General features: G+C 50.1%; 7 protein-coding genes across 7 annotated transcripts; 3 read left to right on the top strand and 4 right to left on the bottom strand.

Annotated features, from left to right (window-relative positions):
• Positions 1–583: 583 nt before the first annotated feature.
• BC939DRAFT_531628 (uncharacterized protein) lies at positions 584–3366 on the bottom strand (the record flags this gene model as incomplete). The annotated part of the gene is made up of 6 exons (XM_051561624.1): positions 3071–3366; positions 2871–2967; positions 2358–2731; positions 2086–2166; positions 1321–1903; positions 584–1143 (listed from the first exon to the last, which is right to left on the bottom strand). Exons 1-6 carry the CDS (start codon positions 3149–3151, stop codon positions 584–586), a joined length of 1776 nt encoding a protein of 591 aa, XP_051408859.1. The 5' UTR covers positions 3152–3366.
• BC939DRAFT_273684 (uncharacterized protein) lies at positions 2786–4102 on the bottom strand. Its single transcript, XM_051551156.1, has 3 exons — positions 3995–4102; positions 3071–3687; positions 2786–2995 (listed from the first exon to the last, which is right to left on the bottom strand). Exons 1-2 carry the CDS (start codon positions 4002–4004, stop codon positions 3212–3214), a joined length of 486 nt encoding a protein of 161 aa, XP_051408858.1. The 5' UTR covers positions 4005–4102; the 3' UTR covers positions 2786–2995; positions 3071–3211.
• Positions 4103–6050: 1948 nt separating this feature from the next.
• BC939DRAFT_531627 (uncharacterized protein) lies at positions 6051–8077 on the bottom strand (the record flags this gene model as incomplete). The annotated part of the gene is made up of 7 exons (XM_051561623.1): positions 6051–6195; positions 6230–6717; positions 6825–7112; positions 7210–7427; positions 7503–7630; positions 7733–7917; positions 8012–8077. The coding sequence occupies 7 exons, from the start codon at positions 8075–8077 to the stop codon at positions 6159–6161; spliced, it is 1410 nt and encodes a 469-aa protein (XP_051408857.1). The 3' UTR covers positions 6051–6158.
• Positions 8078–8631: 554 nt separating this feature from the next.
• BC939DRAFT_461420 (uncharacterized protein) lies at positions 8632–9286 on the top strand. The gene has a single exon (XM_051557012.1). The coding sequence runs from the start codon at positions 8764–8766 to the stop codon at positions 9265–9267; it is 504 nt and encodes a 167-aa protein (XP_051408856.1). The 5' UTR covers positions 8632–8763; the 3' UTR covers positions 9268–9286.
• Positions 9287–12387: 3101 nt separating this feature from the next.
• BC939DRAFT_461412 (uncharacterized protein) lies at positions 12388–13344 on the top strand. Its single transcript, XM_051557011.1, has 2 exons — positions 12388–12615; positions 12694–13344. Exons 1-2 carry the CDS (start codon positions 12410–12412, stop codon positions 13271–13273), a joined length of 786 nt encoding a protein of 261 aa, XP_051408855.1. The 5' UTR covers positions 12388–12409; the 3' UTR covers positions 13274–13344.
• Positions 13345–15210: 1866 nt separating this feature from the next.
• BC939DRAFT_479967 (uncharacterized protein) lies at positions 15211–16666 on the bottom strand (the record flags this gene model as incomplete). The annotated part of the gene is made up of 4 exons (XM_051558894.1): positions 15211–15280; positions 15469–15513; positions 15694–16293; positions 16611–16666. The coding sequence occupies 4 exons, from the start codon at positions 16664–16666 to the stop codon at positions 15211–15213; spliced, it is 771 nt and encodes a 256-aa protein (XP_051408854.1).
• Positions 16667–18604: 1938 nt separating this feature from the next.
• On the top strand, positions 18605–19948 carry BC939DRAFT_273320 (uncharacterized protein). Its single transcript, XM_051551155.1, has one exon. It carries the CDS (start codon positions 18717–18719, stop codon positions 19902–19904), a length of 1188 nt encoding a protein of 395 aa, XP_051408853.1. The 5' UTR covers positions 18605–18716; the 3' UTR covers positions 19905–19948.
• Positions 19949–20898: the final 950 nt, after the last annotated feature.

The raw sequence follows: 20898 nt of genomic DNA, 5'->3' as shown, positions 1-20898 counted from the left end.
AGTGATGTTTGTTGTCATTGAGGACGCGAATAAAGGTGTATGTCCTTGTCCTGCTGTCTTTGTCCTGTAACCAATGAGCAATCTCCCCATAGTCTTGGCTTTTCGATAGGAGGATATTTGGCTAGGCAATCCGTAGATTCATCCGCTCCATCTGTGCTGCTTACCTCATTTACTTTTACTGTCCTGCGATAAGCTGGTAGCGGAAGTGCCCCTGCCCTTAAGTATTCATTCCAATTGAAAAAAAATATGTAGAATTCCACGTGCTCACTTATCAAGTTAATGAAGGCGACAGCGGTCAAGAATGAAGTACTCTATCATTGAAACTACTTAGTAAATCCGGATTTTATATATGGCTGAAGCGGCTGTAGGTATACACCAACTCGTTGGAGTTGATAAATACATAACCGCGCGCGGATTCGGGGGTTCTTTTTCAATTGCAATGATGAATGGTGAGCGAAGGGTGTTGACTTGAGTAATATAAAGTGTTCATCCGATGGGAGGAGGGGGGGGGGGGCATGCAATGAATCATGTAGCAGCAATGTAGCAATAGTTAACTTCTTTTCAAGTATGACGGAGTATTATATTATCTAGCATTAGTATATCTCAAGTTTTTATGTCGCGTGTTCCTCAAGGTATTCTCTTCCTGCTCCTCCTCGTCCTCCAGCTGCGGACCTGGCTGCCCCAGCTGCGCCATATCCTTAGCGACGTTCAGGTAATACCTGTTCAAGGTCATGACCCTCAGTTGATCCTCCACGGCTTCCAAGGCTGACTCCTCCCTTGCCTCCAACGTCGCCCTTTCGGTGTCCAGTTTCAAGTCCAAGATGGAGTACACGATCGTCTTCTTGAGCGAGAATGTTTTCGCCAGCGTGTTACCATGCCCTTTGCGCCATTTCGATTTAAAAGTCTTATTCAAGGTCCAAAGTGCTGGCCGCCCGTCTATGCCTCTGAACAATTCATCCCATTGTCGCTGAAGTGGCTCATTGCGCGGCAGCATTGTAACGTCGACAAGATCCACACTAATGGGCGGATAGTGTACATATCGGGACCCTAATTCTTCGAGCACCATCCGCCTCTCCTTCAAGGACTGCTGTCTAGGAGCTGCTGGAGTTGCTGGAGCTGCTGAAGCTACTGGTGCTGTTGGTGCTGCAGGCGGAATATGTTGCTCCTGTTGCTGTTGCTGCCCTTGCTGCTGCCCCCATTGCTACCCCTGTTGTTGCTGGTGCCCCATAACCGACTGCAGTCCAAGGTGAGCAGCGTGACTAATCGAAGTCGATATGTCTTGTATAATTCCGAATATCTGAGCTACTAGCTCCCTATTACAGCTGTTGTTGTGGGTGACATAGTTGCTGAACTGGTTGACAAGGAGGTGTTCCGGGCGCTTTACTTGCTGGGCTGTGTGGTTGTTGCTTTCTTGAAAGAGGTGGCGAAGTTCGCTTTCGACTCGACTCATTCTGTTGTTCATCCTGCCGAATTCGCTATGGAGAGCTGGGGCATTGACGGAGAGATTGTCCGTCATGGGAGATCTTGTGGTTTCCATACTCCTTAGCAAGGTTTCCTTGAACTCCAAAAACAAGGGTCCTTTGAAGACGCTGTGCTGAATACAGCCAGCCATCTGAAATGCAACCTTGTGTGGGATTCTGATCAAGTAATGTGTCGAGACGCGGCCATGACCCCAACTACCATGTTGCTCGATCGCGGATATCTCTGCACCAGCATCCTGAGCATGGCGAGCCCCAGCGCCGCGATGAGCATGAGTGGGGTTCGAGGTAACGACTCCTGCATCCTCCCATAGCTCTTTTGAGGCCCGGTAGTGGGCTGCAGCCGACAGCTTGGACTTGTTATCCTTGCCAGACATTAGGTAGTACGCAGTCCATCCGTCATCATCGAAAGGCGATCCACCATACTATAGAGAGATAGGAAGGGACAGAAAGGTATTATTAAATATTTATATTGTTAAATATTATTATTGACAACAATGAAGATATTTTTGGGCAGAAAGCAGCATCAAGCGTTGCGTACCATCCATTACTCGAAGAAGAATGCAAGGCTGTTGACAGGACAAATCTCGACGTCCTTATTGCGTACAACAACTCCGAAATTTTCCTTGCCCTCGCGATTGGTCTTTCCTTGTACAGTGCGCAACAAAAAGTTCACATGGACATGAGACTTTAGAATCACATAGAAGTCCATAGAGTCATCAGATCTTCTCGAAACTTACATAGTGGTGGAAGTAATACGAAGTACAGTCCACTGAGATTCTGGAGCAATCGAATGTACGAACGCAAAGTCATGAAGGGGAAAGATGAATTTTGCAAAACATGTGAACTTTTCGTTGCGCACTGTAACATCGAAAGAACGGCCCCTAAGACAAAGTACTCGTCCTGAGAGTTGAGACGAGAAGCATGCGATGAGATATCTCCAAATGTGGCCATCCTCATATTCTCACCGCGAGCCATCATAAAATGGGACCAGGACGCATTGAGTCGTTGATGGAGTCCCACCAGTTTATGGCGCCGACCACCCCGAAATCGCTGGTAGTTATGGTTCCAGCCTTTCCGCATGATTTGCTTGAGGGATTCGAGCTCGTACCCGTCTTCAATTGTCAAGCTTGTCGCATGAGCCGACTTCCTGGTACGCGCAATCCTTAGCCTATAGCTCTTCATGAGTCCTCTGATTTTTTGGATCGTGGATACGATTCCGAGTGCATGGCGACATTCGAAGGATCCGCCTTCTGAGATTCGCAAGCAGCCTTGATGTGAGCATCCACGGTCTCATAAGAAGGAAGTCTATCGGTCTTGCCCAAGGGACCCGCCTGTGCACCTGACGTAACCTCCTCTTCTTTCTTCTTAGGACACGTATTAGATAGACACCTTCATCCTCATCCGTTTCCTCAGCCAAATTCTCAGCCAAATTCTCAGCCATATAAACCTGGAATCGTTTTGAGAATACGAGATGATCCGTGTATCCCTTTCGAATGCAGAAGTCCCAGAAATGTCTGTAGAGATAGATTAGTACGATTGCGAGGTGTCTGTTTTCCAGTGACATGACCGCGCTCTAGTGCAACACTTACCCTCCAATGGAGCTGGTACCGCGAGTACATATTTTCCGTACTCGTAGCCAAGTTACTATGACGCTGTGCCTGAAGCTCCATTTCGACGCGATATTCATTGAGTGCCAAGTCCCTGGATCGCTGAGCTTCTGTCGACCTGTGCTACTTGGCCATGAAGGTCTTGGAGGAGCTGGTTGTGCTGGAGGTCTTAGGGGTTGAGGAGGAACATTGCTGGACGGAGGCCTTGAAAGTGAATGTGGAGAGTTGCTGTGCAGTCTGGTCGCCGGATTCCATTGTTGCCCTCCTGCGAGCAGGTTGCGCCTTCCCTGGTGCTTGTTTCGCCATTCTCTTGCTACGCCTATCCAGCAGTCGTTCCTGACACCCCTCCTCGTCACTCATTGCAACACCGGTGACATCGACGTCGTCTAAGCCGTAGTCTGTATCCTCATCCGTAGCTTCTGCCGTATCGTCGTCGTTGTCCGTGTCGTCTTCTTGATTGTCAACGCGTTCAGCAAACGCCGGGTCGTCGCGTTCGACATGGACATTGCCAGACGATCCTTCGAGCACATTGCTATATGCATAGGCGTAGTCTGGTGTGTCCACTGAGTCTTCGAAAGCCTGGTACGAAGCGGCAACAGCTATATATTTGCATATACGACCGGTTGATACGAAGAGAGAATGGTAAGTTGGTGTATCGGTCGGTGTGACGAGTAGCGTTTCAACTGGCTAATGTCAGAACATGCCATCACCTAGATTAGAGAAAGAGGAGAAAGAGGCGCCTGTGAAAGACCTTTCTCCGTTGTCTCTTGGTCTATTGGTGGAAATAGAATTATGGTCCACGGTGTGTGGAGTGCGAATGGATGCAAGTCAGGGGTCAACAAAGTCAGGATATGGCCGACCTCCCTATTTTACCTATTCTAAAATATATCACTCTTATTCAATTACCGGAAAACATATGGGAAGGTCAGTCACCGTACTTGCGAAGGCCATCTAAATGTAGAAAACGGCAGGGCAGTGATATTTGCTTTGATAAGTAGATCCAACAAAATACATAAAAAAAAGTAAAAGTAAAAGAGTCGAGCACCGCTTTAGAGTCAAGGAGACACCAAAACCAACCCTTGCTGAGGGCCCGTTGACGTGTCTATGGCATTATGTCACAAGCCAGCGCCATCAAACCGCACGCCGCTGAATGTCTAGCAAAGTCTCGTGGGATCGACCAGACAGCGGCTGTGAAATTCAAAAACCACCGCAGAATGATGGCGCGATCGCACTCTCGGCTGTGGCCCACCTCAGTGGGGCAGGGAGTGTCGGGCTAGGACGCCACTGCTCGAAACCTAGATATACTTACCAAAGGGTGAGCACCGCTTTAGAGTCAAGGAGACACCAAAACCAACCCTTGCTGAGGGCCCGTTGACGTGTCTATGGCATTATGTCACAAGCCAGCGCCATCAAACCGCACGCCGCTGAATGTCTAGCAAAGTCTCGTGGGATCGACCAGACAGCGGCTGTGAAATTCAAAAACCACCGCAGAATGATGGCGCGATCGCACTCTCGGCTGTGGCCCACCTCAGTGGGGCAGGGAGTGTCGGGCTAGGACGCCACTGCTCGAAACCTAGATATACTTACCAAAGGGTGAGCACCGCTTTAGAGTCAAGGAGACACCAAAACCAACCCTTGCTGAGGGCCCGTTGACGTGTCTATGGCATTATGTCACAAGCCAGCGCCATCAAACCGCACGCCGCTGAATGTCTAGCAAAGTCTCGTGGGATCGACCAGACAGCGGCTGTGAAATTCAAAAACCACCGCAGAATGATGGCGCGATCGCACTCTCGGCTGTGGCCCACCTCAGTGGGGCAGGGAGTGTCGGGCTAGGACGCCACTGCTCGAAACCTAGATATACTTACCAAAGGGTGAGCACCGCTTTAGAGTCAAGGAGACACCAAAACCAACCCTTGCTGAGGGCCCGTTGACGTGTCTATGGCATTATGTCACAAGCCAGCGCCATCAAACCGCACGCCGCTGAATGTCTAGCAAAGTCTCGTGGGATCGACCAGACAGCGGCTGTGAAATTCAAAAACCACCGCAGAATGATGGCGCGATCGCACTCTCGGCTGTGGCCCACCTCAGTGGGGCAGGGAGTGTCGGGCTAGGACGCCACTGCTCGAAACCTAGATATACTTACCAAAGGGTGAGCACCGCTTTAGAGTCAAGGAGACACCAAAACCAACCCTTGCTGAGGGCCCGTTGACGTGTCTATGGCATTATGTCACAAGCCAGCGCCATCAAACCGCACGCCGCTGAATGTCTAGCAAAGTCTCGTGGGATCGACCAGACAGCGGCTGTGAAATTCAAAAACCACCGCAGAATGATGGCGCGATCGCACTCTCGGCTGTGGCCCACCTCAGTGGGGCAGGGAGTGTCGGGCTAGGACGCCACTGCTCGAAACCTAGATATACTTACCAAAGGGTGAGCACCGCTTTAGAGTCAAGGAGACACCAAAACCAACCCTTGCTGAGGGCCCGTTGACGTGTCTATGGCATTATGTCACAAGCCAGCGCCATCAAACCGCACGCCGCTGAATGTCTAGCAAAGTCTCGTGGGATCGACCAGACAGCGGCTGTGAAATTCAAAAACCACCGCAGAATGATGGCGCGATCGCACTCTCGGCTGTGGCCCACCTCAGTGGGGCAGGGAGTGTCGGGCTAGGACGCCACTGCTCGAAACCTAGATATACTTACCAAAGGGTGAGCACCGCTTTAGAGTCAAGGAGACACCAAAACCAACCCTTGCTGAGGGCCCGTTGACGTGTCTATGGCATTATGTCACAAGCCAGCGCCATCAAACCGCACGCCGCTGAATGTCTAGCAAAGTCTCGTGGGATCGACCAGACAGCGGCTGTGAAATTCAAAAACCACTGCAGAATGATGGCGCGATCGTACCTCGCTGCGAAGGATGATTGCTTGTGTAGGAAAGAGGAGATGAAGTGGTGTAATGCATGATAGGAACAGTGATGTATATTTTTTTCAGAAAGAAAAGGATCGCGTGAATCGGACTACGATTAGCTAAAAAAGAATGAAAGGAAATAAGGCATCATTTTTGAGCAGGTCTCTTAGTTGATGCACCAAAGCCTTGGAGGAGGCCACTGCAGCCTGCAGGTCCTCCAAGCTGCCTGTCTTGGACTTCTTATTCATCAGCTCGACAATCATGCGCCCATTGTTACAGAGCTCTTGCTCTGCATCCTCAAAGTCTCTCTTCCTCTGCTCCTTCCGCCGGTGTCTTTCTTCCTCCTCCCTCCTGGCCCTCTCGTATTCGAGTTGGGTGTAAACTTTTGGGTTAAGCACTGCTAGTTGGTCTCTGGGTGAGTCTTGCTCGAAGATGCCCGTGTCATTGTTGTTGCGCATGTTATCATTGTTGATGTTGTCGTTGGGACCATCGTTGAAGTCGACTGTCCGGTCCTCGATGATATCGGCCGACACAGACGGGCAAAGAAAGCGACTGAACCAAAGGTCGTGAAACACACGCTCAGCAAGAAAAATGTGCTTGCACGGAAGGGGTTCACGCTTGGTGAAGTCGAGGCACGAACATGAGAGGAGTTGCCCGGATCTGGCGATGACAACAAGGATATAATACCTGTCTGGAGTGTCGGGGTCAAATGACTGAATGGAGATCTACACAAGAAGGGGAAGTTAAAGTATACCCCACTGTAAGTAACATTTGGCTAAGGCAGGCGAACTTGGAACGGTGCTCGAACGCAAAATGGTTGGTGAAGCCATACCCGTAAGCGTCCATCATCGCAGGGCTGGTCTCTGTTGTAATCAATCTTGCGTTGTGCCTCGTCGAACTCTGCTTTCTGTTTCCTCTCCACGTCCCCCTTTCTCCAGGGTATGGGTTGGAAGCCTCTCTTGGTCTTGAGATATGCGAATCGAAGCTCTCTATCTACTCGATCCTGCAGCAAATAAACAAGCCGATCGACACGGAGATTCCGATCGCGACCAAGATGATCGCCCTTCAAACGAGCATGCCACGACTCTATCCAATTGTTGGTCGTGACAACTTGCCCATCCTAATGAAAAATAAGAAGAAATAAATAAAACAGATATATGAGTCAACCGGTGGTAGTCGTGATGATCGACATGGAAAGGAATTGAGGTGCACTTCACTTCCCTGTGAAATAACGCCCATTTCTCCAGTCTTCCCTCCTTATTGAACCAGTTCTTCTGAATATAATCGATCACTGACGATGCGCCCGAATAAAGCTCTTTGAACCTGGTCCAGAGTGTCTGCTGCAACTCGGGTGATCTGACTCTGCGAACCTCGTTCAAAAGGGGCCGCATCTGCTTCCTCTGTTCTTCCTGTGTGAATGAATGCAACACGGGTACTATGTTAGGTCATCCAGAATATTGCTCAAGCATGCCGCATGGCATCAGGCCATAAGAGGGAAGAGGATACCTACCGAGCCTTGCTTCAGGAAAAACAGTCCCAATGGCATGAGACTCGGCCTCGGCACAGTCCACCATGAATGCATCCGTTTTCAAACCACATTCGTTCTTTAGCCAGTCCAACCACCGAATGATGGGATATCTAATGTGTGCAAAGGTGCAAAAGTAAAGACATGTTCAGTCAACTGCATGAAAGAATGACGCGCCACAACGGGCATGATACAGAAACAAAGTAAATACATACCGGGATTCGGACTTGCACGCCATGAAGGCGACAGGGATTCCTTGATGGACGTCCTTGTCCTTGACGAGTAGCGTGAACAAGTACACTGAGTTGTAAATCTTGCTGCCCTCTTCGATCGGCGTGATGTCCTTTGCCGTCTTGTGAGTCGAGTCCATGCAGTAGATATTGGTGTTTTCAGAAATGACCTGGAACGACGAAGGAAAAGGCCATGGTGAGTAATCTCGCATGACTGAGGAGGAGCCAGTGTGCATACTCAATGTAGAGCATGTATCACATTACTTTCAACTGAAATTTTGTACACCACCCATACGCGAATCCTGTCAATGTTGCATCCTCAACGAACATGGTCTTTCCACCCTTATCCTCTATCTCTCTGAACCAAAGCTTGACGCTCTTGACAACATCCTATTCGTGGTGCAGTCCGGGTGGCATGGGAGACCAAGAAGCGATGCCAGATGCTCATTGGCCTGTATCTGGAGGACCTCTTCTATCCTTCATCTTCACCTGGTGCCCCTCGCCCTGCAGTGCCCGTGACTGCCATAAGCAAGGACGACCAAGGTATTCTCGACAGCCTATGCCCTCGGCTCTCGTCCAAGGAGATGAACGGCGGCGGTGACGATGTCGGCCCTGCTGGGGACGGTCAAGACGATGGATCCAATGCGCCCTTCATCCGCTCTTTCCTCTGCTTCCTGTACTCGGGTAACCTGCCTGACAAGAGTAAGATCGGTTCAGCTGTCAACACCTTCATTGGTCGTCTACAGGAGATGGGGCATCTGGAGAAGTCACAAGGGGCCAAAGCAGACATGCTCAAGAGTGTCAAGGAGTACACGCCGACTTTTGTGGTTCGATCCGTCGCATCACAGCTGTCGGCCGAGCTGAAGAGGCATTATAAGCACGGAGCCAAAAAGTTGTCGGAAAAGGTAATGCACCGTATTCGTCATTTCTTACTTTTTTTTCATTCTTGTCATCGATGTGGACAACAAAATTGAATTGAATCGCTCGTTTTCTATGAATTACCATAGGTTCAAACGATGATCAAGAAGGGACAATTGGAGAGCGATCGAGAAGTAGATTTGACATCCCAGGAACCAGCGATCCAGGTTTTTGTGCGAGCGAATGCAACAACCGGCCGGCCCTGGCGTCTTTCGTCCCTGTCGGAGGAGGAGCATGGGTATATGACATTCACCGAGATCGAGCTGGCCGCTTTTCTGCACAAGATGGACGAGCTGCACCCTATCCTCAAGAAGCTCATTGGCTGCACGGACCAACAGCGGCAGCTCACCCAGGCGGAGCTGACGCAAGACTGGCTCTCATTCCAGGCGCCGGGCGTGTTGATCCAGCGCCTCATTACCCCCATCGACCCAAGGACCCCTGATGGCGATCGCCTGCGTGGGCGACAGAAGAAGGATCTGGTATCGCGGCAGCCATCAAGGTTGTCGAGCCTGACGAGATGCGTGCCCATATCAACACACTCCGCTGTGACAGTTTCGATCCCCGAAATTACCAGGAAAAGGGCTATTTCTTGCAAGCCATAGCCATTCGTCTTGATCGAGCCGCGCAGCTTCTCGCACACAAGGTCCGCGAGCTGAACTCAGTCAAGTTCAAGCGGTACAAGACCGATGTTTTGCCAGATCGTCTGCTCACCACCACCGCCGGCACGAATGACTATCTGACCGAGGTGCACAATGTCTTCAAGTCCGCGGCCGATGTTGAGCGCCTCCTTGGCTGCACCCCTGACGACATTGACAAGGTGTCATACTTGGGCCTCGACCTAGGCCAAGCGTTCGTTGTCGGAGCGTACGGCCATATGCCAAAAGACAAGAGCCCCAAGATTGGCAAGCGACGCCGCCACCGGCAGCAAAAAAAGCGCGGCAGCCGAGGCCATCGTAAAAGAGGTCGCGGCAAGGGCAAGAAGAAGAAGGTCTGTCAAGACCGAGGCGAGCGGCATATCAACTTGGCAGTCAAGCAGAAAGCTGTCGCGCAACCCACTCACAGACATAGGACTTGGATGAATCGGCAGAAGGGCGCCGACTTGAAGATACACTCCAGCCCGTCGACCACCAACACCGAGTCAACAGCACCATCAACGGTCAACCAGCCCTCAACCAGCAGCACGGAGGCAGCAACAACCGAGTCTCTCTCTATCTGCACGATTGAGTCGTCACTCCCACCCCTCCGCGGTTCCGCCGCCGACTTCGCTGCTCACGTGCAGGGACGTAAGATGCACGAGGTCCATCTGGACAAGTTTTACAACGGCCGCCGATTCAGGTCCAAGAAGTTCAAGCGGATGTCGCAGCAGGCTAGGCAGCGCGAGTTCGAATGCCTGGCAGACTCGCTCCTACGGATGATCGGCGGCTCCATTGGCGAGAAGAAGGAGGAGGACAAGGTTGTGATTGGGATCGGCATGGGGCGATTCACCTCCAGTTCGGGATTATCGTCCTTGCATGGGACGTTCGAGGCTTACTTCATCCAGAAGGTAACTATTCGTCTGTTTATTGTGGGCTGTTTGTAGTGCTCCAATCTAGCTACTGTTGCTAACTGACATATCCCTCGCGCTCTCTGTTATTCCATCGCGTAGGCGCGGTCGCTCGGATATCTCGTTGTTGGCGTGCACGAGTATTACACCTCAAAGAAGTGCCCAAAGTGCGAGCAGTTTGTCAGCCAGACCGAGAGCATTCGCCGCCTCAACTGCTCCCATTGCAAAAAGTATATGCACCGCGACGTGATGGCAGGACACAATATCGTCAACATTCTGCGCGGCCATGTCGAGCAGCAGCAGCGACCACTTTACCTGCATCCGGTCGACAAGGACGGCCACCACCCCTGGCTGGAGCTACTCAAGGACGCTCCAGATTCGTTGCAGCAAGCAAGCAGCAATGGTTGTCGTACTAGTCGTGCAGGTCGTGCTGGTTGCAAGCGCCAGGCAGAGGGGGATGGCGATGGCAAGGAGACCGGTGGCAAGCGCACCAAAACAACCATGGCCAAGCAAAAGGCATCGACCACCAAGAACAAGGCGACAGCGGCCAAGCAATTGGCAGGTCGATAGCTAGACTAGCTTTTTTTTTCACTTCGAGGTGCTCGCAAGCACCCTTGTCTACCTTCGGGTGGATTTAGATAGTTGCCGCAGGCCGATGATTTCACCTTTTCGGTGACGTCATCGTAGTCCGTTGCGCGAATGTCTCAGTGCGCTCTTGATAGATGGTTCGCATTCTAATTATCCCTTCCCCGACGAACACCATGCAGAGCGATTTGCGGAACAAATGGCGCGAGGCTCTCGACTGTCTTCTCAATTTACCAAAGAAGGCCTTTTTCCAATCGTATACAGATCCGTATACCATCACTCCAGATGCATTCTTTTTGCATATTGCAGACGAGTCTCACAAGGGACGAACGTATATGGAGAACCAGTATGCCCGGATTTTGAAATTGTTCAAGTCGAAGGAGGGGCCACAAGGGTCAAAGGAGCTAATACTGAGGAGTGTGGGCGAATATCTTTACAAAGACTGGCTGAAGTGGAAGAATAGCGACGAAGCTGTTCAGTTCTGGCGGCACAGGGCGGCGCAAGTGTACGTAAGCACAGTGGAGTCAAAGGTGAAGGAGCAGCAGGAACACGTCTTAGAATATTACACCGAGAGCGTTAAAAGCCAGTTCCCAGTGACAAGTAAGTTACCTTATTTTAGGGTGGCAAATTGATCATCCTTGGTGCTGCCTGCCTTGACTTTATTATTCATATTGTCAATCTCAACCTCATTGTCGTTGTCGTTTTTATCAGCAGCAGAATCAACAGCGACAAGATCATCAGCACTGCCATCCAGCCCCCTTGGTAATGGTGCTATCCACGACACTTCGGCTCAGGATCGAGAAAGAGTCACAGCCTTTGCTCCTAATGTAAAAATCTTTTGCGGTGCTTCCTGCTTCTGTTTCTGCTCGCTTTTATCATCTCGGAACTAAAACTGTCATCATTGGTCCGGTATAGGAGCCTGCTGCTGATCGGCTACGCGCCCATATAACGGCAACATCGCGGAGGTCGTCGTCCTCAAGCAAGCAGTCGTACGCTCCTGAACCGGAGGCTTCATCAGCAATACAGACGCCCGTGCCTTCACTCAACCAGCCACGCACCCATGCACCAGTTACGTCGGGATCATCACGGACCTGGATGTCTTCATACACTCATGCAGCGGCACCGGCAGCATCAACGCAGACAGCAACAGCAACAGCCACAACATCATTAGCAACGGCCACAAAAAAAGCAACGCCTACAATAACATCGCCATTAAAGGTAAAACTGACTCTGGGCAGTTGATTGACGCTTTGACAACATAGACGGCTTTCTAAACTTGCTCAGAGCTTCTTTTTTTGATGTATAGAGATCGCAAGTAGGAGCGGAGAGTCGTGTTGGAAGGAAGCGCAAACCGCGTTCATTATTTAAAGTTGATTTGGATCCAGTCCTTTCGGCTCCCTGCTCATCCGAAGATGCTTATTGTGGAGACTACAACATAACCGCTACATTCAAAAAACTGCAGCAAGACTCGAGCAAAGTCGTGAATGCCTCGACCACCATGGAGCTGGAGCATCTTCACTATTTCTTGTAAGTTCATCGTGCGTCCCTTTTAGTTCCATCATGTCATCATGGATTGATTTTAATATACGAACAGGGCTGTGAACTCTATCTGGGACATGCGCTCGGCTCTCCCTGGAATGCCTTCTGCAGTGCATGCTGAGATTTGCGCAAAATTTGAGTCCAGGTTCCCTCTTGAGGACGTGTCTGCAGCCGAACTTGCGCTTCACTTGGACCTGGAGAATGAACTCAGAAAATGTGGAGAGCTCACAACAGCTCACTCGGATGTCTCTCAGAACCCTATATTATCAGTCTGGAAGCGACTGTAAGTTCAGGAAATCAATGGCTGCAGTGAAACACAAACTGAAGTACATGTATTAAGACGAATTTTAACTGCCACTAGATCGGAGAATCTAAAGCGGACCTGGAACAGTGCCACAGACTGCAAAGGGGAGGACACACATGTTCATCACCGTCTCGGTCCCTTTGTCGCTCCCGTCTTTCCTGGTAAAGACTTTGAGGTGATCTGGGCGAACAAACAGATAGAAGGTTCCCAGGCACGACGTGAAGATTGTGGCCGCGAAGGTTACCGTCCAGACCTGGTTATCAAGAAGAAAGGGCTTGCCTTCCTCATCTCAGAAGTCAAGCCCCCTGAGCATGATGACAACGTCGATGATTACGTCGCTGATCTTTGGAAGCTGGTAATTTTGATGAAAGATCAGATTGACCATGAGCTTGATGGCGGTGCGGAAAAGACATTTATGTTTGGCCTACATGTCTTTGGCTACAAGGCAGATCTGTGGGTTATGGATCTGGAGCTGGAAGGAATCTACCATCTTTACCATGTCGGTGAAGCCTGTCTCCCGCGCTACCAAAGAGACACAGGTGGTGTTCGTTATGTCACGCAGCTATTCTTTTCCATCAAGGTATGTGCGTATGTGCAATGTAAAGCTCTCTCCTTACTCTTCCCTTCTCTTCCATGATTCTCTCTCGCCGATCTGATCACTATTATTTTTATTTTGCGTTACACTAGTCATTTGTCGAGAACAACATCATCGGACCTATTCTTCCTCCAGGCCTCAGGACCCCACCTACAAAAGCGAGCTATAAGAGGCCCACCATCTTCACCCCTTCCAAGCGAGAGAAAGAATAGGAGGCTGAGCGAGAGCCGAAGGATGTGCTGAATTCCTGAGCGAAGTCATAGGACTTTTGATGTGCAGGACTGGATTCGATTGTCCCAAGACGATATTAACGACACCGGCGACCTTGACATTTCATTATGTTTCTTCAATAAACCATAAGCCCATATTTCAGTACAGTCACCGTCCGGTAATCTGGAAAGTTTTACAGATTAACGGTGGAAGTGTCCGCAAGTATTCAAATTAATGAAAGCGACAAGAATGAAGTAGAGCTACACGTGTGGCTGAACCATCAGGTCAAAAATCTGTCTTCTCTCTCTTCTCTCTCCCTTCTCTCACTCTTTTCCTCACCCTCACTCACTCCATCTCTCTCTCACACACACACAGAACAGAAAAGGTATCAATCCCATCTCAAAGTCCAACAATTTATATCCTAATTGAAAGAAACCATTCACCAGGAAGGCGATATGGATGTGAAGGAACGCGAAAAAACCACCTCTAATACAAGAAAGAAATTTTGTTGCAACGTGATTTGCCTTCCCCAGCCAAACGGTCGTCTCATTTTATGCGTGGGCCTCTAATGGATTTAAATGGTAATAAAGTACACTGGACTCGGCTGAATATGCAGCAGTTGGCCTTCAGATTTCGAGAACGTCTCCAGCTACCAGCCTTTTCTGTCTTTTCATGTCAAATAACTGCTGTCAGTAAGATGTTGAAATGCTTGGGAAAAAACGAGAGACAAGTGCTAAAGGCAACCATTTTATACTTGCTCTTAGAAAAAATATCGACAGCAGCTTTATTAAAACAAAGAGAACCGTGCGCAACACAAACACATACGCAGCGGTCCGATTCAGATTCCGAGCAGCAAGAAGTGAAATGAAATAACTATATTCGGACAAAGTACCTTCTGTTAGAGCTGCAAACAATTATAATCTCTGCCATCAATGCCATTGTTGAGACACTCCCATCCAGCGTTTGCTTTTCGTAGGAAAGTCTCCAAGCAGAATAACTTTTTTCTCCTGAAGTTTGCCATCCTCTTGCATAGCCGCTCCAAACGCTTCATCTCGACTTACTATCTCTGAGCAGAAAAATTACGGAGGTTCGTCTCCTCGAGAAGCTGTTGGAAATCCTTCTGATCACCCCACTTGTCAGCATCATTGACTTCTACACTGATGCCTCTGCCAACAAGAAAGTCAGGACATTGAGAACGCTGCCAGACTGGATATGCACCTAGGGACTCCCAATCAATGGTGCCAGTAATGTCATCTCTTTCAACCATGATGTTACCCATATGTAAGTCGATGTGTTGAAGGCAAAAGCGCTCCAGCGTGGTTGCTGTTGGACAAAAATAAGGAACAATCTTCTCGGGTTGCGCACAAGTATGTCTATATACACTACTCTTAGACTAATCAGGCTCAGTATCGTCAGTATCATCGTCGCCTCATGTCGGTGTGCCCACTTGTAACAAACAGAAGAAGACACTAGGGAAGAGAGGCAACTGAAAAGTCCTTTATTGTGTATTGTAGAAATAGGCTGTTTATATGTATTACTATCACACCACGAGTATTGCTTCCGATCCGAACGTCTGCATCTGCGAGGGCTTCAGCACACAACCTCCGACCCGGCGTGTCCTTCTCGAGACCCCAGACACAAGCATCCCAAGCCAACACTCATTGGTGGGTCCAGTATCTCTCACACAGAGCACAATGACCCGAGCTGTACCCTTGTCTTCAGAAACGCCTTCAGATGCAAAGTCCTCATTATACCAAGAATGAATGGTCTCAGACAACGTAACCGTACCAGTAGCCCCAAACCATAACAACCCTGCCTCGGTGGGGAGCAAGTCGCAGACTGTTTGCCATCGTCCAGCTGCAGGCCACTTCGCCCCGTACATTGGCATTGTGGATACAGGGACGACCCTTCCTTTCGCAGGGGCAGCCTTAAATGCCAGCCAACTAACATCATGCTGCTGCACTGCTAAACTTATAAGCTGGGCACACGCTGGCAGTCCTCCTGGCACGTCAAGAATCAGCTCATACCTTATAGAACCAAACAGTCCCATATCGTGCATCTCTCCACCACAACTATCATGCGTCAGTGCACTACAACGTTTGTGAGTTACAATATCACAACAACCATGCGTCACTCCACGACAACGCATTAGTGCAGCCGCAACCAGTCGCCCAGGATCGCAACTGCCAAGCTCCAGTACGCCAAGGCCCACAAGCATAGTCATGTCATCAGCCTCGAGGTGCATCCAATACCTATCAAGTAGGGCACCCAACTGAGCTTGCAGTGTTACCAGCCATCCACACTCAATGGACTTGCCACCATGGGTCACAACCATCATGCGCTCGTAGCTCATGAACATCTCCTGCAACGTCCAAGTGGATGTGAACCATTTAACACCTCCGAGTAGATGTATCACCTCAAGGAACTCATCGAAGGTGTCAGCGGTCTCACTGAGATCTAGCGCACCTTTGATCGAAAGGAAATCGTGTTCAGGAACAAACACAAACACGCGACTCGCACCAGCATATAGCTCGGCTTGTGCCTTGATCTTGTTGACCTTCTTCCAGCCTGCTTGCGCGGGAATGTCAACCCAGTCGAGCCACAACTCACTATCCCATCCTGTGGCTACAACGGCAGCTGCTATATCCCGCTCATCCCAATAGCCCCATTTGCACACGTGCTTCTCCTGGTACTCCCCTGTGATACCACAAGTCCCCTTGCACCAGCCCCCTCTATCTTCTCTGCGTGGCGAAACAACTGAAGAAAAGCGGGAGGACCTGATGGGGATGCTGAAGGCGGCCGAGGTCAGTGTTTTGGCAAGGATCAAGACAAAGAAATTCGATGGCGAACATCTTTATTCGGTGTCAGTGGAGACAGAGGCTCAAGTTCAGGAGCTGCTAAAGATGAGGACTGAGAATGCGGACGGAGCCCGCACTTTCATCTTCTGCCGCGCGAATGACGACTGGAGTCAGGACCGCCGTCGACGAACAGTGGAGGTGTGCGGACTTCCCCCACGCATAACGGACACGCTGGTCCGTTTGTCATTGCAGAAATATGGAGAGATCGAGGACATTTCGCGTCACATTTGCAGCCGCGGTATCAAGGTAACCCTTGCAGTGCGTTTCACGTCCCAAGCGGGCATTGAGAAATTGGTAGAAGAGGGCACTACCTCTCTCTTTGTGGGCAATGAACACGCTCGTTTGGGTCGCCTTGATGCCGTGTCATTGCAATGGAACACGAGGCATGTATGCAAACTGGCGGGCTTGCCTTCTCAGACGAGCCCCCTCGATCTCTCGGATTTGTTGGAACTGAAGGCTATTTGCGTTGATATACCCAAAGTATTTGTGGATAATCAAATAAAATACCGACGAGAGGCGTATGTTTACTTCAATTCTGAAGAAGACATGAGAACTGCAACAGCCAATCCTATCACGCTAGGAGACAGGATTTTGGAGTGGTGCAAGACTGGCCACAAAGTTTGTTACTCATGTGGTTCGAGTAGGCATCTCAGAGCCGATTGTACGACGCGTACCGAGAACAAGGAACGATATCTTCATGTGGAGGCGGTGAGGAAATACAGTCAAGGACAGCCGCTGCGAGTGAGTTCTTCGCGGTCGTACGCCAAAGTCGCCAGCACCAACGCTCAGAAGCAACCCGCACAGGCTGCATCAACCAACGCAGGCACCAGTGGCGCCATTGTGGAGGAGACGACGCTCAACACAAACACAGATGTTATTGCCGCGATCCTGGAGCAAATGCGTCAGGACCGAGAGAGAGCTGAGGCCCAGTTCAAGACCATGATGCACTGTGTGCAGGAGATGATGAAGATTGTTTGTAGCACCCTCGCACAGACGTTTCAAGCACCGCAAGCAAAGGAAACCCGGCCTGCTCAGGCAGCTACAGCAACGACAACAGGACGATCGTCTAAGGAACGAACAACCGCTCCCGCTATGACATCAAAGACAACTGCACTAACTCAAAAGATAAATGACCAGGACCCGACACAGATGACTCTCCAGCAGCTTTTGGACAAGGCCAAACAACCTGGAGCCTTTCCAACACCACAGAGCAACATGAGCTCACTTCTTGCTGCGTGGCAACTTGTAGCGTCGAACTCCGGACCGCCCCACCATCCGCTACCACCTACACCCGCTAAGAAAATGCAACCGGCCGACTACTCAGGAATTAATAATGAATAATACGCCCAATATGCACTCTCTTCAGAATCAATATGGTACATCGGAAAACACTGCAACGGACATCGGACTTAATGACTACAACGAACACAACACCAACAATAACGTAACAATGGAGCGCACACTTCGAGTTGCGACATACAACATTCGAGGAGCAAATGCTCCAGGAAAACTAGACGCCCTCTGCTTTTGGGCAGAGCACGCGGATATATCCATTCTTGGTTTACAGGAAACAAAATTCGCAACACACAAGGAACGATTTACACTCTCTCGGGAGTATTCACACATATACGACACGCATTGGGGAAGCGCCCCACAAAATCCCGCGGCTTCAGGCGTTGGACTCCTGGTGCGCAAGGACTGGAGCAAATATATCATTCGCAAGACACGACACCGTGGACGCGGTATTGCCATTGATTTTGCATTCAGGAACCGCTGTACACTTCGTGTGATTAATTGCTATATTCCTAGCGACGCACAGCACCACCCGGAAGGTCAGGCCCTGCAGCAATGGCTAAAGCAACAGATCAACGAGGCCGTTTTGGGTCACTACAAATATATTTTGTTAGGGGATTTCAATGGCACCATGTCACCTAGCATCGACAGAAATAACAACAATGGGAGTCACCGACCGGACACGCCCCTTTTGCAGTGGATTTCGGAGCAACCATTGACGGATGCGTACAGATCGCTATTCCCGCTCGAGGCCGGCTTCACCTTCGAGGATGTCAGTCGCATAGACATGGTTTTCCTATGTCCAGGGATCTTACCCCGTCTTTTCAACGCGGAGGTGATCGATTTACAGGACCATGTTAAATCGGACCACCAAGCACTGGTAGTGTCCTTAAATCTGTACGCGATATCGCTCCTTGGAGACACATCGGCCAACAAATACAGGAAACCTCAAGGCTTTCGGTTTTGTTTCCGTGAGACGTCGAAGGAGGAGTGGACGAACTATGCAGAAGAAACCAGAGAATATTTTCCAGCAGCTCAAGCTTGACCAGGTTGGGTATTAGGGACTTGGACGACAATGGCACGGTCCCCAAGGAGGCCCTAGTTCGGATCAACCTGGAACGCACATGGCAATTTTATTCGGCCTCTTTGATGAAAGCAGCAAAGGCGACACTCCCAGGCAGAGTGGTAGGTCGCACCGGTTGTCGCCCAGAGAGAGAAGTCAACATGAGCCACATCATCCGTTCCTTATCCAACCTCCAACAAGCAGCCAAGAGAATGAGACAAGGACTTTTTGCGCTCCAGATGTGCAACAAACCCTTTCGCAGGAGGTTAACAGTGCGTTGAATCGGATCGACAAGTATTTTCATCGCATGGAGGAAGCGGAAGAAGCCCCACCAATCGACCGTCTAGGAAGTCCCCCCTTGGACACTGCGTCGGCAAATGACTGGACGCGATGGATAAAGGAGATTGGGAAGAGATGGTCCACTGCTTGCGTAGCGATTCAAGCACAGCAGGCAGCGAGGCTACAAACACGAATTCGAGAAAATATCAATATTCTACTTTCCCGATGGCAATTGGCCCCACGACAGGTTCTCGACAGTGTCCTTGAGAGGACAAATGGCAAAGTTGTTTTGGATCGAATCCAGGTCACTCAGGATGACCACACACAAAATCTTTTGGAGCCGCAGGAAATCAAAGAGTATGTCCGCGATTGGTTCATCAAGTGGCATGGGCCCCGTCCTGCACAGCCTTTGGAGCCTGGGTCCAGATGGGAACAACAGTATCGGCCCAAGGAGTGGATTGACGAGGAGTGGTACTCCACGCTCATGGACCCACCAACGTACGAGGAATTCGAGGAGGCACTGGATGAAGCGCCCAAGTACAAGGCGCCGGGTGCATCAGGGCTATCAAATGACCTATTTCAGAAACAAGGACAAGTCGGAAAACACATTTTGTACCATGTTCCCAAGGATTGGCGCACTGGACGAATTTACTGTATCCCAAAGGCAGCAGAATGGTCCGGTAGCATGGCTGATGTCCGACCGATTACACTTCTAGAGCATGCTAGGAAGATCATGTTTACGATCCTCACTAAGCGGCTCAGTACGATTCTTACCCAGCACAACATCCTCCGAGGTCCAAACTATTCGGTTTTGAAGGGTACGACGACAAAGGATCCCATCCACGCGCTGAATTGTGTCATGGAGGATGCAACAGAGTTCAAACAAGAGCAATGGATTGTTTCCAGGACATGCGTCGCTGCTTCGACTCGGTCAACTGCCATCAGGACGGCATGCTTCATCGGGCAATGACGCGCTTGAAATTTCCAAAGCCCTTTATTGACCTTTGTATGAAGATCGCTGACACCAAGATCAATCAGGTTATCACTGATTACGGGGTCACGGAGGAATATCGACCACAGTGCGGATTGGATCAAGGAGGAGTGGAATGCCCCCTTTTTTGGCGAATAGCTTACGACCTCTCTTGTGCGAGGTCATGGAGCAAGGACGTGGATATGCGATGAAAGGTGTTGCACAACCTCTTGTCGTGTTCGCACGTGGATGATACTACATGGGTTGCAGGATCCAGGGAAGATATGCAACATACGCTCGACATTGCAACGTCCTTCTTCACACTCAATGGCGTGGAAATCAATGCAAAGAAAACCGTGGTCATGGTTAACCTCCAGGACGCGCAGGACAACACCAAATTGATTTTTGGAACACCACCAGAGGAATTAACACCACTCCCACCTAAGGAAGCAGCACGCGTACTGGGGGTATGGGTTAACTCAGCCCGTTCAACAACACCTACAACTCGCATTTTGGAAACAGAGGCGCCCGGCTCTGCAATATTATGAGCCGTAAGGCCATCACCGATCGCATTGCAACCACTATCGTCAATAGCGTCCTGATCCCCAAGATTCTGTATCGCAGTACCATTCAAGTCATCTCACCGTCGTGCCTCAAAAAGCTCACGGGGAAGTATACCCAACTAATCAAACGCAAATCGGGCCTGCCTTCGACTACGCCCAACAGCATTCTCTTTCACCGGCACCTCGGAGGTCTCAAACGATTGTCCGACGCTCAAGACGAGGAACAGATCAGTTCACTACATAGCCGACTCAACGATGGAGGTATTGTAGGTGATCTCTGTAGAGCACGGCTCGCTGCGCTTCAGCGACGGGGCGGGCTGGAACAGGTGCCCACGGCTACACCGCTACGTGTCAAACCATACCGTCATTGTCTTATCTCCAACGTGTGTCGTTTGATGGCTGACAGGAACATCACATTTACCCTGAACAAT

Source organism: Gamsiella multidivaricata (assembly GCF_025024155.1).
Source record: "Gamsiella multidivaricata strain RSA 2152 chromosome Unknown BC939scaffold_67, whole genome shotgun sequence".
Taxonomy (NCBI): domain Eukaryota; kingdom Fungi; phylum Mortierellomycota; class Mortierellomycetes; order Mortierellales; family Mortierellaceae; genus Gamsiella; species Gamsiella multidivaricata.
The sequence above is the reverse complement of the archived record's forward strand: the minus strand, read 5'-3'. Positions and strand labels throughout refer to the sequence as shown.

Coding starts and splice junctions, on each gene's coding strand:
- BC939DRAFT_461420 (XM_051557012.1), top strand. CDS start 8,764: ATGATCAAGAAGGGACAATTGGAGAGCGATCGAGAAGTAGATTTGACA.
- BC939DRAFT_461412 (XM_051557011.1), top strand. CDS start 12,410: ATGCGCTCGGCTCTCCCTGGAATGCCTTCTGCAGTGCATGCTGAGATT. Junction 12,616..12,693: donor TTATCAGTCTGGAAGCGACT/GTAAGTTCAGGA, acceptor AACTGCCACTAG/ATCGGAGAATCTAAAGCGGA.
- BC939DRAFT_273320 (XM_051551155.1), top strand. CDS start 18,717: ATGGCAATTTTATTCGGCCTCTTTGATGAAAGCAGCAAAGGCGACACT.